The 18996-nt window shown below is 38.2% G+C and overlaps 1 protein-coding gene across 1 annotated transcript; it reads right to left on the bottom strand.

Moving 5' to 3' along the window:
• Positions 1–1760: 1760 nt before the first annotated feature.
• Positions 1761–18458, bottom strand: LOC119537070 (olfactory receptor 51B5-like). Its single transcript, XM_037839681.1, is given in 4 exon segments — positions 1761–2703; positions 9503–9603; positions 10537–10622; positions 18455–18458. Coding segments are annotated over 4 exon segments (1134 nt in total).
• Positions 18459–18996: the final 538 nt, after the last annotated feature.

Below are 18996 nucleotides of genomic sequence, written 5' to 3'. Positions count from 1 at the left end.
ATTTCTTGTATGAAGAGTTATAAAAATGATTACAGTTTTAGCCTTTTAAAGTGTAGTAAGATTTTCTTTATATCATAGAACATACTCTGTCAATGTTACCCAGGAAGGTATATACAGTAAAAGTTAGAATGTCATTTTATATATAATAAGACAATATGCTTATTAGCATTGATTGATAACCACATTTATATTAATATCTTCTTACATTTATCAACTGTTTTGCCTTATGTATTTTGATGATAAAAATAAAGGCCATGCCTATTACATTGACTTCAAGTATTTTTAAAATATTTGAATTACCTTTCCTTGTTCATTATTTTTCTTTGAATTAATTTCAAGATACAACATTTATATGTTAGGCTATTATATTATGCTACTTTATGATATTTAAATGCATCCTTTTTCTTTGCTTTTAGTTTCTTGTTTTAAAGCCTATGTTTATTTCTAAACTGAGTTATTACATATGTCAGTTGGTCTGCTCATTCTCTTCCCTCTTATAAAACCAATGGTAAATACTAATTAAAATGAGAAAAAAAAAAGCTGACTGAAATAAGAATGAAAGCAAACAATGATTGAAGAGCTAAATCAATGATTTTCAAATGCTACTTTTGTAAATGTCCATTTTCAATGGAGGAATAAATCCCCTTGCAAGATAATCTGTTAGTTACAGGAAACTACTCCAGGAATCCTGACAGCATATGAGGCATGCAACCTCCCCTCCAGTAAAATCACCGATTAATTGCTGGTTGAATACATTGGCAATATATCTGCCAATGTATTTTTATAATTTTGCTTGATGTGAGTCATTTTCCCTAACCCTGCTTACATCTTGATAATCTAGTAAAATATATTTTATCTTCCTTTAATACTGATTCACAGATTCTGATCCCTACAAGGAAAAAAAATACACAGGATCCTTTACCTGAACATTCTGTAAATATCTTCTTGTTTCAAGTTATTATAGTATTTCTTGAAGACAGTTTATTTTACTACCACCACCCCCAATACAGACAAAGCTCATATTATTAGAATGCCTCAGTGTCTGATGTAACTTTTTTCATTAAGCATGTATACAGGATATGAATTTCAGGACCGAATTCAAACTCAGGTGTACAAGAAATGGAACTGTATATTATTATAGGTGTTTTGGATATCTCATCCTTTCATGGCAGACATCGGATCTCATCAACTCAGAGCCTTCTCACTAATCTTTGGTGGGCAGCCAGCATGCTGGTGTCTGTTGGAATATGAGTTCTGGTTTAGTTTTTGGTTGCTTTGGCAGCAAAGCCTTCTTTGGTACTAATATCTTACACGTATCTACTTCTGATCCACTCTAGAGCTATGTGGCACCAGTGAGGTTGTCTAAGATCCCTCATCACCTCTGAGACACAATCAGGCACACAGGAATTATTAAATGTTTTCCAAACAGTGCTTGAGAACTCTAGCAAGCTATCTCTTTCTCCTCTGTTTCTATAGACTCTGCAACCATTTCATGTATCATTGGCCTCAGGTATCTGTAAAGACAAGTGACTCTCCCAGTGTAGAAAATGACAGAATAAAGGGCACATTCTACCAGAAACTCAACAACAGAGCTGAGATCAGTGTACTTGAGGATGGAGGGTGGGGAAGCTGAGAATCTGAGCATCACCTTTTAAATGACATGAATGTGATTTCTTGTGACTCTGAGCCACATCAACATTGTAAAATACATCCTTTCAAGGAAACCTATCCTGAAATGGGGATACCTCTGAATTTATAGATCAAATTCTATGAAAAGAAAGCAAATGGTTAATACTATTCCAAATTTGCTTGGTCTTAACACTGTAGATGATTAGATTCATAAATGGAGGAAAGAGGAAGTAGACATAGCTCATGATAATGTGAACTATATGTGGCACATACTTCCCAAATCGATGAATGAGGGTCAGCCCAGTCACAGTGACATAAAAAACCAGAACACAGCTAAGATGAGAGACACAGGTATTTAGGGCCTTGGCCTGCTCCTTACCTGAGGCAGTTCCCATAACAGTCTTAAGGATTAGGATATAAGAGGTGAAGATAAGCACAGAGTCCAAGAAACCAGTTAAAGAAACCAGGGCTATAGGATAAAGTCTACTGAAGGTGATGTCAGCACAGGCCAGTTTGATCACATCCTGGTGCAAGCAGAAGGCATGAGAAAGGACAGGGGATTTACAGTAAGGGAACAGAAAGAGTGTGATGATTATGGGCACAATGAGTATAAATCCCCTCATTATAACCCCCAAGCCTATCTTCAGCACCTTAGCATTGGTGAGAAGGGAGGAATATCTCAAGGGATTGCAGATGGCAATACAACGGTCATAGGCCATGACCAGCAGGACTCCAGACTCTATGATAGAGAGTGAGTGGATCAGATAGGCCTGGAAGAAGCAGGATCCGTGGCTGATTTCTCTGTGATCCAGCCACAGGACACCAAGTACAGTGGGCATCATTGTCAAAGTCACTCCAAGGTCTGTGGCTGACAATAAAGCCAGAAACTAGTACATGGGCTCATGAAGGGTGGGGTCTTCTCTGATAAGGAAGAGGAGGACACCATTGCTGAAGAGTATGGAGACATGAAAGACAAAGAAGGAGATGGAAATCCAAGGATGGAACGTCTCCAGACCTGGGAAGCCTGTCAGTAGAAATGGGGTGGCACTGATATTGGACCACAGGGTGGAATTTCTGGGAAGAAACAAAAAACCTCTCTTTAGATCAGCACTATCTATTAGAAATATAATTTGAGCCAAATATGTAATTAAAAATTTTCTAGTAGCCACATAAATAATAGTAAACACAAAAGAGGATAAAACTAATTTTAATAATACATTTTATTTAACTCACTGTATCCTAAATATTATCATTTAAAATGTAATCAATATAAAATTATTGATATATTTTTGTTATACTAATTCTTCAAAATTCAGTGTGTAGTTTACACTTAACAGCACATCTCAACTCAAACTAACCATAGGCTACAGAATTAGACAGCACAGCTCCAGACTATGAAAATTAGTTTGCCACATCATTTAAAAAAGAAGAAATCACAGAGCCCCTGTATAAAATTGTTCCTAACTTACAGCCCCCATTCATTATATATGAATTTCTCAACCCAGTTCCCCAATTAAAATATTTTCTAATTCTTCATTGCTGCAGTCAGAATGCTCTGCTAATGCTTCCCCAAACGTCTGACTCAAACTCAGCTAAAAGTTAAGATCCTTTGTCCTTGTTTTACATTGGTTTTGATTTCTCTTGCATTTTCCTCCAGCTCTAGCCCTCTAGTTTCTTCTCCTCTCTACATGTATTTATCTTTTAATGAATGAAAAGAGTCAGTTCTTTCATTTTGGATCCATAATTCATATCATTTTTTCATTGATTTAGTAAGTCAGTATTGAACTCCTACTTAAATGAAGAATTGGACTGAGCATTAAGGATGCAGACCTCATAATCTTGTGAGTAAAAGAGAAAAATAGAAGCTATCTTTGGATTATACTCTCTTACTATCTGTAATTAAATTGAAACCTACATTATAATGTTTTGTATGGATAAGTGCATTATGAATCCCCTGGAACCCAGCTACTCAAGGAGCCCTATATTTGTCTCTTACTCAGTAAATATACATTTCTTGCTTCTTAAAATCTCATGGTTTTGTGCTAAATACAATGAATATAGTGGTAAAAAAAACAGATAGTGTCCCTGAAATGTTATATCTATAGTCTAATGGGGCAGATGAATGCTAAACATTTTATTCTCATTAACAGCCTTTCATGAAAAATAAAAGTGACAATAAATGTAGAATGCCAAGATCATAGTAAATGCAAAATAAATATTAGTGAGCAATAAATGTGTCTTTTTCCATCTTTATTTTAAATTAGCATTTCTCTTCAAGCTCAATCATCCATCTTTTGTTTTTCCTAACAACTCTCACAACTTGAAACTCACTTTTTACTCCAGCTCCTTTCCATAGCCCATTTGGGTATCTCACTCCATCAAAGGACTTGTTAAAAATAAACATTTTAGACATGCAGTAAAAATAACACACATGTTAGAAAAGAAATTCTTTCCTCTTGCAACCCACTTTTTAATGAGAATGGTAGGCAGAATTCTAAAATCCCCCCTCCATAAGATTTCCACCCTAATCCCTGTTACTGTGAATGTCATGCTTATGATTACACTGATGTAATTAAGGTTATTAATCAGTTGACTCTGAATTAATCAAAATGGATATTATCCAGGTGGGCCTAATCCAATCACACAAGTCCTTACAACCAGAGTGTTTACACAGCCTAGTGGCAAAAGAAGCTATAGTTGAAACGTTAGGAGGACTCAATGGGCTATGGTTGGTTTGAAGATGTAGGACCACATGAGAAGGAAAACAGGCAATGTCTAGGAGCAGAGAGCAGCTCCTGGCTGGCAGCCAGCCAGAAAACAGGGACCCCAGGCCTTTAGCCACAAAGAACTGGATTCTGTCAGCAACCTCAATGACTTAGGGAGCAGATTCTCCTCCAGAGCCTCCAGACAAGTGCCCAACCCAGGCAACACCTCAATTTTACCTTGTGACAACCTAAGAAGAGAATCCAGTCAAGCATACCAGATTGCTGATGTACAGATTGTGATATAATATAAATGGGTGTTATTTTAAGCTGCATAGTTTGTGGTAATGTGTTACGCAGCAATAGAAAAGTAACACAGTAGGGATTACTGTCCATATTTTACTAAATATAAACTAATAGAGAGTTTATATAGGTTAGTTATCATGCCAATATTGCCATAAAATTTCCACAAGACAAGGCTCTACAGAACTTCAATGGCTTATACCATTAAACATTTATTTTTCACTCATCTGAGTGGGCTAACTAATCTAGGCTGGTCTTTGGTGGGCAGCTCTGTTAGTTTATGCATCGAGGGGTCACCTGGGTATCATTTCCATCCTATTATTTTCCTACTTCTTCCTTCTCATATACATCACACTTTTCTTGTATTTCTTACAATCTTATCACTCAACTTGCCATCTTCCTTCAGCTGCATCACCCACGCTTCAGCACAAAATTTGACAGATCATTTTTGCTTTCCTTGTTCTATTGCCAGGCTCACAGGCCTAGTGGCTCTGATTAACTCCTGATAGAAACAAGGATTGACTCACAGTACAGTACTAACATTGCCTACCTTGCTAGATGCCATATTAACTCATCAGTCCTCCTGGAAACAAGGACAGATTTTAACACACTGAATGTCTAATCATTTAGTTCATATTATTAACTGGCTGGTATGCTGATGTCTATACTGACTGGTTTAAGGACAGTGACTTCCTAATAATATTTGCTGATACTTTAATTGGCTAATGTGTAATCCACATACTGATCTATACACTACCTTGTTTCAAACAAATTTCCAGTTAGGACTCACCAATAACTCACCAACCACCTATATATGCTGGCACAAACAGGCCCTCCAGACTCCTATTCTTCCCCAATGGTGAAAATGACTAATCAGTCCTGAATTCATCCTACCCAATGCAGCTCTCAAACAGTGATCATTCCCAAGCCTCAAGAGAACAGCAACTCTTAAAATCACTAGTAAGATTAGACATTGGGGTAAGACCACACACATAGTTTTGTCCTGTAACTGGGAATTTGTCAAATCAGTGAGGGCAAAAGGGGGAAAGAGGAGGAAAGAGAGGGAAAAAAGGAAACACGGAAATGTGTGAGAAAGAAAAGTAGGCATAAAGCACAGCACCAAGAGGAGGAGAAGATGTAATATAGAGATTTGTGTGGGTCGTGGTGACCCCACCCTGCACATTTGCTTCCAAAGTCAGGCTTATCTTCTTTCTTCACTTTTTTCTTTCAAAGAATATTCTTACTGTAGGGAAAGATATTCCGCTGCTAAACTTTGTCCTAAGATTGCCAGGGAAAATTCTTAAGGCACAAGAAAGTCTAGGTAGCAATCTGGATCTCTTGATTATTCTTATAAACCTCCATCACATGAAACTATAGCTTGTCTCTTAGAGTCAGTGTTGTCCAGGAGTTCAACATTTATGCTAGAATCTGTTATATGGGGCAGATAGCTTGCTTCAGTTTTCTATTTACCTTCTTGCAACATCTACATGGAGGAAGAGCAGACCAAGAAGAGCAGGTATCTTCAATTTCACCTCAATTGTCTCTATTCCATTCTCCCACAGTCACTAGAGTCTAACCTGGGGTTTCAGAAATTAAGGGTAGACATGATTGCTGGGCCTTGATGTAGAACCTGGTGCAAATGCTATCTTTGAAGACTGCTTAAGAGGATTAAATTGTGAGGTTATTTTTATAAGAAAATAATTCCCCAGGGTCTGTTTGGCTACTGAATGCTTAGACTCCTGGGATTTATTTTCCTGAGCCCCTGCCCTGCCCTCTCTGGGGAAGGAGGTGGACTCCCAGAGCTGCAACCCATAGAACAACAGGTCCTTTGAAGAGGGAAATAAGATTTGTCATCTCATCCAGCAAATGGAGGTCATGCTGTCAGATTGCCTTTGCCCTTTCTGATCCTGATCTCAAAAGAGAAGGTATCACTACTTTTGACTTTATTGTTCCTGAATCTTGGGGCATGTAAGCTCACTAAAACTTAGATGAAATTTAATACTTTCCTGACACTTACCTTTTCTGAGTTTGAAATGAAATCCTTTATTATAGTACTTGGCACATGCATTCTTGAAGTGATATTTGCTGACAAATGACTGCAATTGCTGATAAATCCTTTTATACAGTAAACTTACTGTTTCTTGGTAAGTTTTACTGACAGGTACTAGTTCTTTCCTCTGGAGCAATACAATTCAAGTAAAATCTTCTGTTACTTCAAGTAACCTGCAGGGCGGAGGAGAGGACATGGTAGGAGAAGTGTCTTCTCCATCCCTGATTTTTTCCTATAATTTTTGCTTGGGAAGAAATGACTATATTCAAATTCTGGCAGAGAAGTAAAGATCTGAAGAACCCTGTTTCCATATCCTAACCTTGTCTTCTGGAACCCAGCCCAACTACTGTGGGCCTTAAGATGAGAAGGGTGCAGTGTGGTCAACCATGCAGTTTGCATTCTGACTTGTGACACTTTAGTTTCATTAAGGTCTTTCTGAACTCCACTCAGCTCATGAAAATCAGTCATATTTGGGAAATTGTGATTAGGAGATATTCTCTGGGGAATGAGTTGGGTCTGAAAGCCCTTGTTCCTGAAAACTCTTTTTTGCTAAGTACAAATTTAGGGGTGGTTTGATTTGGGAAAACCAGATTTTGAGCTTAAAATGAGGTAAGAGTAGTGAGTCCCTGAGAAAATCAACTAATTTGTGTTCCACCACTAGGTAGACTTACCCTCTCACTGTCGCCTAAACGATTTTGCCTGCTTTTCTGGCAACACCACCTCCTCTTGAACAGATATAAAATATAATGCTAGAATTTAACTTTGTTCTCGCTGGAGTTTTGTGAAAGTTATGTCTGATTTTAATCTGGCAGCTACAAGTTAGCTCAGAGCATAAATGCAGTTTTTCAGGGAGCTATAATTAGTGGGGATACTCAAGAACACTATCCTGTACAGTTAATAGTTGGACATATCTGTGAAAAGGAAGGATCCCTTGAATAGTTACTAATTCGCTCTTTCTGTGTGGGGAAAAATACATTTTATTAAGATTTTATTCATAGCTTGCCTTTTTTTCCTAAGGAAATTTTGGATTAATTTGTTTAACATTTAAAATAATTAGTAAGAACATGAAACAAAAGATGCAAACCAAAAAGTAAAGAGAAGGAAAAATTATTAAAATTTCTGGGTAAGGTAAGCTAATAATTTTGAATAAAATAATACCAATCAGTGTATGAGTCTTAGTAAAATGCAGCAACAATAGTCTGTCAGCTCTCTTACCAAGAACAACCAAAAACCAAGACCATACTTAGAAATCATCTGCCTGAAGGCATTGGAGATCTGTTATAGCAAAATAAACTGGGGGGGGGGGGGGAGCAATAGAGTTCCACAAAGTGCTAAATTCTGTAGATTTTACCTTAGAGATATTTTCCAGTGTTGGTCAAGAATCAGGGCTTTATACATAGGAAGGGCACTGTTCCAGTTTGCTAAAGCAGCCATTATGGAAAACACAAGAAATGGATTAGCTTTTATGAAGGGTTACAAATTTACTGTTCTAAGGCCATAAAAATGCCCAAACTAAGGCATCAACAGGAGGATACCATCACTGAAGTAAGGCCAATGGCATCTGGAACACATTTGTCAGCTGGGAAGGCACATGGCTGGTGTCTGCTGGTCCTTTGCTCCTGGGTTCTGGTTTCAAAATGGCTTTCTCCAAAAAATGGCTTTCTCTCTTAACTTTTCTCTCAGCTCCTGTGCATCCTTGCTTGTTCTCCCAGGGTGTTTCTCCCTAAGTGCCTGACAAGTCTAGATGTGTCACTGCTGCAGATAGTAAGAGAAAATTTAGAGATAGATGAGGCCTTTCTCAAATACTGTATAACCTGTATAACCTTCATGTTTAGGGAAAGAAGGCCCTGAATACATTTAAACCCAGTTATATTTTCTGCATGCTTACTCCAAAGCACAGCAATATTACCTCTGGGGGTCATATGGCCCACCCATCTATATATTCTGTAACCAACAGCAGCTCCAGAAAAGTTATGATTGTCTTCCTTGATTTGCATATGGTTTACTGAAGAAGTGCTCTTCTGGAAAAGCCTCAAGAGAGGGAATGAATCAAGAGAAGGAAGGGGAAAGAGCCTAGCAAGAGTGTGATGACAGGCAAAGTCAAGCCTTGGCTTCAGGGGGTGAGTGATTTGCAACATAACCCACATTATAGAGTTGTCCTTACTTGAGGCAAGGGGGCTGCCTTCTGTACTCCTTTTTCAATCACTCATTTAAAGCAGGCTGGAATAAACTCCCAAGTGAGACAGCCCTTTTGGGAAAGGAGAATTCTCTGGAGAATAGGAGCAGTTGTCAGCCCTTCTTTGCCAATACTCACAGCAGCTGGGGCTGGGGGCATAGGGAGGATGCTGTAGGGCACCAAAAATGTCTGTCCCTCCCTTAAGATGCCATTCGTGGTTCTGTCATTCTCTTCTCATGCAATGAAAGCCTTACCTTACTGCAGCACTCCCTGAGGGGTTATCTACTCAGCGTTATCTCCTGGGTCACAGAGCTCAGTCTTTATAAGAATAACTGTTCTGTTCCTAGGCCGCCACACTATTAGAGATATCAGGCTTTTTTAAATGGAAAGATTTTTTTTTCCCCTGGACTTAGCATTCCTTGGTTCTAGTTCTGAACTCTGGTGCCATGCAGCATAGTCTAATCTTTGATCCACATTATGTATGAAATATTTGAAGGCAACATTCAGGTAGTCTAAGCTCGCTTCACTGAAGACTTAAAGAAGTCTTTATTCTAGGTAGTTTGCTATTTGCTATTTGTCAAGTAAGTCTGTGTTGAATTACCAGCATCCTTTTTTCACTGTCTAAGACAAGCACCCTCTTACCTCAAAGGTGTACAGTGGGATCTAACTGTAATAGTTTCCAGCGGTGAAGATGTGCTAGACAGCTGGGCATCAAGAGATAATTCAACCGAATTGTTTTGACCCTAAGGGATGGAAAATGAGAGAATCACTTCTCAGTCTTCATACTCTGTTCCCAGGAGTGGGAGACACATGTCAACATACAGTGCCTATTAAAAATATGAGTGATGTTTATTCTTCAGTGATAATAACACATAACTCCTCCTCTTCTGTGTTCTAAACACAATTACATCCCTCTGTCCACACTCATACTTCTCTGACCTTTCAACAATCATCTTCCTTAACCCAATCTCTTGCCATACCTCAATTTTGTTAGGAATTCCGAATTGTTAAAGAATATGTAGAACAAGTAACGAAGACTTACAGAGGAAGCTACCCAAAGCAGGAACAATTGATTCTATTTTTCTAATATCCTTTAATGAATTTCCTTGCCCTGTTTCCAAGAATTCACTGTTCTGTAGCTATAGAGAGTTATAAAATCACTCTACTTCTTGCTGTAGGGATTTCACATGTCCTCAGCTAGTAGCTGATCATGGTTTCTAAGAAGAAGCACCAGGATGGATGAGAAAAAAGCTGAAAAAAGACCATAGGGAAGGAAAGAGATTACCATGGCTGAGATAATGCCAAGAAGAAGAATCTATTATTAAGCCTGCAGAGGGTCAGGTAGCCTTATGCATTTATGCCCATAATCCCTCTCTGCCTCATTAAAAGTCTTGTAGAATAAGAAATGACTCTGTGTTCATCCCCTAGAAAGGAGAGACCACCTCCCTTATGGAGGGGTCAACCATATTTCAACCACTAGATAGTGTGGATCCTGTGTACTCATGCCCAAGTATTTCCCCAAGTGCTACCAGCTTCAGGCTGAGATCTGTATACCCATCCAGAGCCATAGGCTATAGAAAGCCTTGCCTAATTCTTCCCCTCTCTCTGCAGAAAGCTTGCAGAGGAGTCTCTTAGTAATCTGTTTCTGCATCTGCTGGATGATTTCCCATACTCACCTGCACCACAGTTTGGTTGTTGGGGGGAGAAGTAGAATCCTTGGTTCCTACCTGAGAATTCAGATCAGATGGATCTTTTTCAAAATCTGCTAAGAGAACCAGTCAGTGAGGTTATTAGTACAGAAAGCACCTCCTCAGAGTCCTCCCTTTTCCAGCCATTGGGATCTTTATAATTTTTTTCTTTCTCCTAACTCCTATAAAGGAGCTGAGCACCTGGTTAATCTCTCCAGGGTATTAAAGCATCTTCTCCAATAAGATGTGGGGCAACTAGAGCATCAGGTATCAGGTTTGAGTGAGGAGAAATCAGAGAGCTACTCCTTCTGGCTTCAGCAGACCCTGGTATCACCTATGGGAGACCATTTATCCTCCACATCTACTTTCAAAGGTCTAATCTTTCCCAGTTGCTGTCAGGAGAAACTTACACATCTTCTCAGCCTGAGTATTTTCAATTCTAATTATATTTTCTACGTGGTTTGTTTCAGAGACAGCTTGAGAGTGGAAAGCTAAATGGACTAGAGTCAATATGGTAAGAAACAAACAAACAAACATATGTGCAGGCTTTCTCACTGACTGTGCATTTACTGGTTCCATCTTGCTAGCAGTGTTCTCTTTCTATAGAGTTGCAGAGAACATACTTGTGACACAGCACTGCAGCAAGGCATACCATGTAGTTTAGCCCTAGGGATCATAATATCTTTGGTTTTCCCTCCAACACTGAGAAGACACACTTTGCCTATTACTGTCTTTAGGCAATAAATACATAAGTAAATGTATATTACCAGAAGAACAAATTTCTTGTCCCTGAAGAAATGCTTCAATTGTTACCAGGCTTTGTTATGCTAATCTTTAATTTTTAACGTTATGATAATGTTAAACAACATAATGTTTAACATTATAATAACTTTTAATGCATATCTGAGACCCAGACAATTACTACTGGAATCATTAACTGTTTTTTAGAAATGTAAACATAGGAAACTTAATTAAACTCTTCAATAGTAATGGTATACTTAGATATAAACACTATTACTGATGAAAAATATCAAAGAAGACCTAAATAAATGGAGAGACACTGTGTTCATGGATTAGAAGACTCAACACACAAAAGACATAAGTTATCCCAGAATTTATAGGATTCATACAGTCCTTATCAAAACCCTAGCAAAACTTTTGTAGAAATAGACAACCTTTGCTCTAAAAGACAAAGGACCTAGAATATCTGAAACAATTCTAAAAATGAATTAAATTTCTGGAATAACTCTAGATTATATACCCACAGTAATCAAGACTGTGGTAGTTGTAGGAGAGACATATAGATCAATGGAACAGAATATAGAACCCAGAAATAGTCCCACACAAATATGCCTGAGTTTTGACAAGGGTAGAAAAGCAATTCAATGGCAAATAGGCGGCCCTTTCAAGAAATAGTGCCAGAGTAATTGGCCATCTCTTAATAACAACAACAACAAATCCCAATTGAAATTCCACACTTTATACCAAAATTAATTCAAAATGTATATAAGTGAATGACTTAGGAGTAAAATATGAAACTCCAAAATATTAAAAAAATAATAATAATAGAAAATCCTTGGTTCCTGCCAAAAGATCCCATTAAGAGGATGAAAAGATAAGCTACAGGTTGGAAGAAAATATTTGCAAACCCGTATACTACAAAGGACTAGTATTTAGAATATTATAGAACTCTAAAAACTCAATAGTAAAAGAGCAAACAATCCAGTTACAAAATGGGCAAAAGAAATCAACAGACATTTCACTGAACAGAATGTGCAGATGGCAAACAAGCACATGAAAATATATCAACATCATTAACCATTAGGGAAATGCAAATTAAAACTACAAGATATAAGTACACAACTATCAGAATTGCTAAAATAAAAAACATTGATAGCACCAAATGCTGGCAAGGATGCAGAGACTGTGGATTGCTATCTGACAGAAGACGCATGGATGCCAGCAGCCTTTCTTCAGAGAAGGTATCCTCTTGTTAATTGGACATTTTCATGGCCTTAGAATTGTAACCTGTAACTTAATATATCACCATACCTAAAACCCAATCTATTTCTGTTATATTGCATTCTGGCAGCTTTAGCAAACTGCAACAGATTTTGGCCCAAAAGAAGCAGGGTGCTGTGATATTTAAATACTAAAGATGCTGGAATAGCTTTATAAATGCATAAGAGGAAGATTCTGGAAGAATTGTCAGATGCTTTATAGAAAATGTCAAATTGCTTTGAAGAGACTGTTGGAAGTATAGACACTAAAGGTACTTCTGATGAGGCTTTACACAGAAATGATAAACTAGATTATCATTGTCATTGCAAACTAGAGGAAAGGTGATCCTTGTTTTAAAGTGGCAGAGAATTTGGCAAAACTGAGTCCTGATGTCAGATGGTAGGCAGAATATGAAGGAGATGAGCTGGAATGTTTGACTGAGATTTCCAGGTGAGATGTGGAAAGTGCAGCCTGTCTTCTCCTTGTAGCTTATAGTAAAATGCAAGAGCTAAGGGATAAGCTGAGAACTGAACTCTTGGGAACAAAGAAACCAGAAACTGATGGTTTGGAAAATTCTGAGTTTCTGGAAAGTAAATTCCCAGACAATAGAGCCCCATGTGAGGATTTAACCAGTCAGCAATCTCAGTGAGAGTCAGGATTGAAGATGGAGTTATCCAGAAAGGATTTATGGAAAGTCCTATTGTCTGATGGTTGAGACCTCTGTGTGCTGCATGCTAAACTGACAAGTTTGTTCTGTGATCTGTACAAAAGGAACAACTGCTACCCACGACTAAAAGGAACAGATTGAAGGAAAAATTGACTTCAAATGCAGAACCATGGAATCTAAGTTCTGGAATCAAGAAACCTTGGGCCAGGAAGGAGAAGATGGTGGCATAGAGAGGAGTGGAAGTCAGTTAGTCCCCCCAGGGCAACTAATAAAAAATGATGAACAACTAGTAAAAGATCTGGAATAACCCTTGGAGACGAACACTACTGTCCACACATCATGCAACAATCTGGAATGGGAGAAATGCCCAAGATCACAGCATAAAATCTGTAAGTAAAAACTGCAGACCTGAGCCAACTACCCCCTTCCTCACAGCAGCCTGAACTGCAAAGCCTCATGGTGCTAGAGAGCAGCACTCTCTGTACAAGTGAATATACCTCAGCCCAGCTCCAACTGGGGTTTTAATGTTAGCTGCTCAATACAAGCTATGAATCCCCAAAACACAGACAGAGGCTTTTGGTGATGCCTGACCTTGGAGAGTCAGGGGATGGATCTGTCTCAGAATGGGAAGCCCAAAGGATCAGGTGCTATCTCTGGCTGACAGGTGAATCTGGGGGCCATAGACTGACCCTGAAAGGGGGCTTTCTGTCCCTTTCTGTCTCTCAACCTGGGCAGCTCAGTGGAGAAAGCCTCAGACATTTTCAGCTTGCAGTGCTTTGTAGTAAAGAAAGTCTCAGCCATTTTAAACTCACAGCACTCTGACCCAGACAAGGGTGGAGATAGCAGAGTCAGAGTAACAAATAATCTATTTATATGCAAATGACCTCTCTCTAGGGGGCATACTTCCCAAGAGGAAAGAGGTGGGGCCCATCTCTACTATCTGTCTTCCATTCAAAACCAGACCCCAGATCCTGGGGGAAAACAGTCATGGGTCACACCTTCTTATACCAGTCTGGAGTGACAGGCTGACAGGCACCAACTGCTGGGCAGAAAAGCACAGGGTGTGTCAATCCTCTGAGACACACCTTCAGGGAAACTGGATACTGAATATTTCTTCCTTCTGGGACCTGAGCCTGTTCTCATCTGGGAAAACCTGACTGGGGTGGCCAAGGAGGTAAGATGCCTAGACAACAGAAAACTACAACCTACACCAAGAAAAATTAAGTTATGGCCCAGTCAAAGGAACAAACTTACACCTCAAATGAGATACAGGAATTCAGACAGCTAACATTAAATCAATTCAAAAAGTTTAGAGAAGATATGGCAAAAGAGATAAAGGCTCTAAAGAAAACACTAGGGGTATATATGGCAGAAATCAAACATTCGAAAAAACAACTGGCAGGATCTATGGAAATGAAAGGCACAACACAAGAGATGAAAGACACAATGGAAACATACAACAGCAGATCTCAAGAGGCAGAAGAAAACACTCAGGAACTGGTGAACAAGGCACCTGAAAGCCTACACACAAAAGAACAGGTAGAGAAAAGAATGGAAAGATATGAATAATGTCTCCAGGAACTTAAGGACAAAATGAAATACAGGAATGAATGTATCATTGGTGTCCTAGAAGGAGAAGAGAAGAGAAAAGGTGAAGAAGCAACAATAGAGGAAATAGTCAATGAAAATTTCCCATCTCTTATGAAAGACATAAAATTACAGATCCAAGAAGCACAGCATACCCCAAACACAATATATCTGAATAGGCCTAAGCCAAAACACTTAATAATCAGATTATCAAACATCAGAGACAAAGGGAGAATCCTGAAAACAGCAAGAGAAAAGCAATCTATCACATACAAAGACTATATATGGATTTCTCAACAGAAATCATGGAGGCAAGAAGGAAGTGAGGTGATATATTGAAAATACTGAAAGAGAAAAACCACCAACCAAGAATCCTATAAATGGCAAAACTGTCCTTCAAATATGAGGGAGAGTTCAAAATATTCTCTGACAAGCAGACAATGAGAGAGTTTGTGAACAAGATACCTGCTCTACAGGAAATACTAAAGGGAGTGCTACAGACTGATAGGAAAAAACAGGAGTGAGAGGTTTGGAAAACAATTTTGGGTGATTGTAGCACAGCAATGTAAGTACACTGAACAAAGATAACTATGAATATGGCTGAATGAGGAAGGTTAGGAGCATGTGGGACACTAGAAGAAAAGAGGAAAGATAAAGACTGGGACTGTATAACTCAGCGAAACCTAGAATGTTCAACAATTGTGATAAAATGTACAAATATGTTTTTTTCATGAGGGAGAACAAATGAATATCAATCTTGCAAAGTGGTGAAAATAGGGAAGTATTGAGGAGAAAAATACAATCAACATAAACTAGAGACTATAATTGACAGAATCATTGTATTATGCTTCCTTGATGTAACAATGGCAATATACCAAGGCTAAATGCATATAAGAGGGGGGCATAAAGGAGGGATATGGGATTCTTGGCATTGGTAATGTTGTCTGACTCTATTCTACTTCAGTTTAAGGTTATCTTTCCTTTTACTCCTTCCTAGCTATCATGTTTGTTTTTCTTTTATTTTTTCTTTTCTTTTGCCTCTTTACCTTCTTTGACTCTACCTCCTGCATTGCAGAAGAAGTGGAGATGTCCTTATATAGATAGTGGTGAGGGAGGTGAACACATAAATATGTGACTATACAGGGAACCATCGATTGTTTACTTAGGATGGAATGGATGGTGTGTGAACAAGGCCATCTTAAAAAAAATGGGTTGATGAAGAAACCCTGAGGGCAAATATACTGAGTGAAATAAATCAGATACATAAGGACAAATATTGCAGGGTCTCACTGATAGGTACTAATTATAACATGTAAACTCATAGACATGAAATGTAAGTTACCAGGATATAAAATGAGGCTAAAGAATGGGAAGTGGTTGCTTATTATGAGCAGAATGTTCAACTAGGTTGAACTTAAATGTTTGGAAATGAGCAGAAGTGACAGTAACACATTGTGAGAATAACTAACAGTGCTGATTGGTGTGTGAATGAGGTGGAAAGGGGAAGCTCAGAGTCATGTATGTCACCAGAAGGAAAGTTGAAGGTTAAAAGATGGGAACGTATAAAACAGTGAACCTTGTGGTGGGCAATGTCCTAGTTTAACTGTACAAGTATTACAAATCTCTCTCATGAAATAGAACAAATGTATGACACTACAGCTAGAAGTTAATGATAGAGGGGCATATAGGAAAAACTATATACCTATTGCAAACTATATACTACAGTTAGTAGTATTTCAATGTCCTTTCATAAACAGTAACAAATGTACTGTACCAATACTACAAGTCAACAATGGAGGGGGGGTGGTTAGGGGTATGGGAGGATTTGAGTTTCCTTTTTTTTTTTTGTCTTTATTTCTTTTCTATAGTGATGAAAATGTTCTAAAAATTGAACAAAAATTAATTGTGGTGATGGATGCACAGCTGTATGATGCTACCGGGGGCAACTGCTTTTACACTTTGGATGTCTGGATAATTGTATGGTATGTGAACATGCACAATTAAAAAAAAAAAATGAATGATGAAAATGGAAATCACCTTGTCAGCAACTGTGAAGGATCTGAAATTTTTTCCTACTTACTGGCTAACTAGTTTTATAAATGCTGGCAGAAGGCACCAGACTGCTGGGTAAGAGATAAAGGAATGTTTATTCATCATAGCAATAACAGTAGACACATTGTCAGCATTATTGCCAGTTCTCTGAGCCCCATTTCACCCTGAGGGATGTAAAGATAGCAACCTGCGTCTCATTATTTTTATTATACTGGACTGTAAACACTGTCTCTTATCTTCCAAGGTTGTTCCCTGTACAAACATCCTTGAAAAGATAATCCTGAATAAAGGTAGTCTGTGCCTCTGCTTGCACGATGTTCAGAAATGTGAGAGATCCTTGGAGAATTGTCTCCCAACGCACCTCTAATGCCACTACCCACAGATAGCTAGTACTAACATTTTGGTTTATATTCTTTGAGACAGTTTTTTATTTACATATGCACATATACATATATTTTCTTGTTTTCTAGTTAGATGGTTTTTACCTCATTTCCTTTTTAGTATTACTGAGGTGGCCGATGCTATACCAATACATTGTTTAATAACAACAGTGATGGAAGGTCACTCTTATCTTGCCATTGATAATTTTATTACTATCTATGATAGTTGTTATAGGTTACTGAACAAATAATTTCAATTTAAATGCAAAAGACTCAAATTATTTTAAAATAATAAACTTAGCAGAATCATAGACTTATTTATGTCATGGATATGGAGGAAGATTGTGCCAATTATTCACTTCTGAATTGACAGTATTTTAATAGCAGAGACTCATATTTCTAAGGCAAGTCTCTGGAATTTTGTTGGTTAACTTTATAATCAAAATTCATAAAGTGTGGAGGTCTGTTTCATTAGCAGAAATGAAAGAAGAGAGCAAGAGGATTTTACCCTCTAACTGGGAAATAAATAAGATTTTTATTCTTCAATAACCTTTACCAGATTAAGATATAAGAAAGACATATCTCTTCCTACTTTGCTAATAGATTTATCAAGAATGAATGTAGAATTATTCAGTCATTATTCTTGTCACCTATTAAGATCATCATATGGTTTTTCTGTAATCTTTTGACACAATGAATTGTCTTAATAGGTTTTCTAATAATAAACTATCCTTGTATTCTTTGGATGAATCTTGCTTGATTATGAAATGTTATCTTCCTTTATAAGACACTGAATTTGATTTGACATTTTATTTAGGATTTTTGCATCTGTGTTTATGATTCTTATCTTGTGCTATTCTTTAGTATCAATTTTATTTAAACTTATAAAATGGATCAGGTAGCTTTTTATCCTTATTTCCATTCTGTGCTATTGTTTATATGAAATGGAAAATGTGTATTCCTTGAGTTTTTTGGCAAAACTCTCTTTTATAATCTTCTGGGACAGGTGCCTTTTTAGATGCAAAATCTTTGGCTATGGATTTATTGTCTTCTGTGGTCATTGGTATATCCAGGTTTTCCATTTCTTTCATAAGACAATTTTCAGTAGTGCATGTTTTCCTAGAAATATTTCCATTTTCCCAAGCTTTAATTTTTTTTAATTAAAACTAATTTTTATTAAAAAAAAAAAAAGAATCCTGTGCCAGGAGAACAGACTTACCCATGCGTGAGGAGAGGGTGAGCTTGCCCCAGAGTTGCAGAGGGCAGGCCTTCCTCCCTGTTGTTCAGGAAGAGTGTCACTACCCCTGGGAATTGAGGGGAGTTTGGCCGCCACATTGTGCAGGAAGAGTGCTGCCGCCCCAGGCCTCAAAGAGGATGGAGCACATTATCGCAGGATTCGGGAGAGCCTGGCCACCATCTCACTGTTCTAAGGGGGTTGGGAGTGTTTCCCAGAGATGGCAGGGAGTCCAGATGCCACCCTGGTGCTTGAAGAGGGTGGATCCAAGAACATGGTGGTCTCCTCAAAGCTCGGGAATGTTTAAAACCTTACCCCAGTGTTTGGAGAGAGCAGGCAGCCGCATAAGCCCCTGGGGAGGGTGGAACTGCCACTCTCTCAAGCCCTGAGGATAAAACATCTTTCTATAGATGACACTCAGACCTTCCTTGTGATCTGGTGGAGTTTGTCCTGTAGGTTTTCAGAACTGTTTGGGAACTTTGACCCTTGCTTTCCTTCTAATTTTTCCATACAGAAATGGCAACTTT

The sequence above is a fragment of the Choloepus didactylus genome, chromosome 6 (assembly GCF_015220235.1).
Source record: "Choloepus didactylus isolate mChoDid1 chromosome 6, mChoDid1.pri, whole genome shotgun sequence".
In the NCBI taxonomy this organism is placed as follows: Eukaryota; Metazoa; Chordata; class Mammalia; order Pilosa; family Megalonychidae; genus Choloepus; species Choloepus didactylus.
Note: the sequence above shows the minus strand (reverse complement) of the source record. Positions and strands in the feature narration are given on the sequence as shown.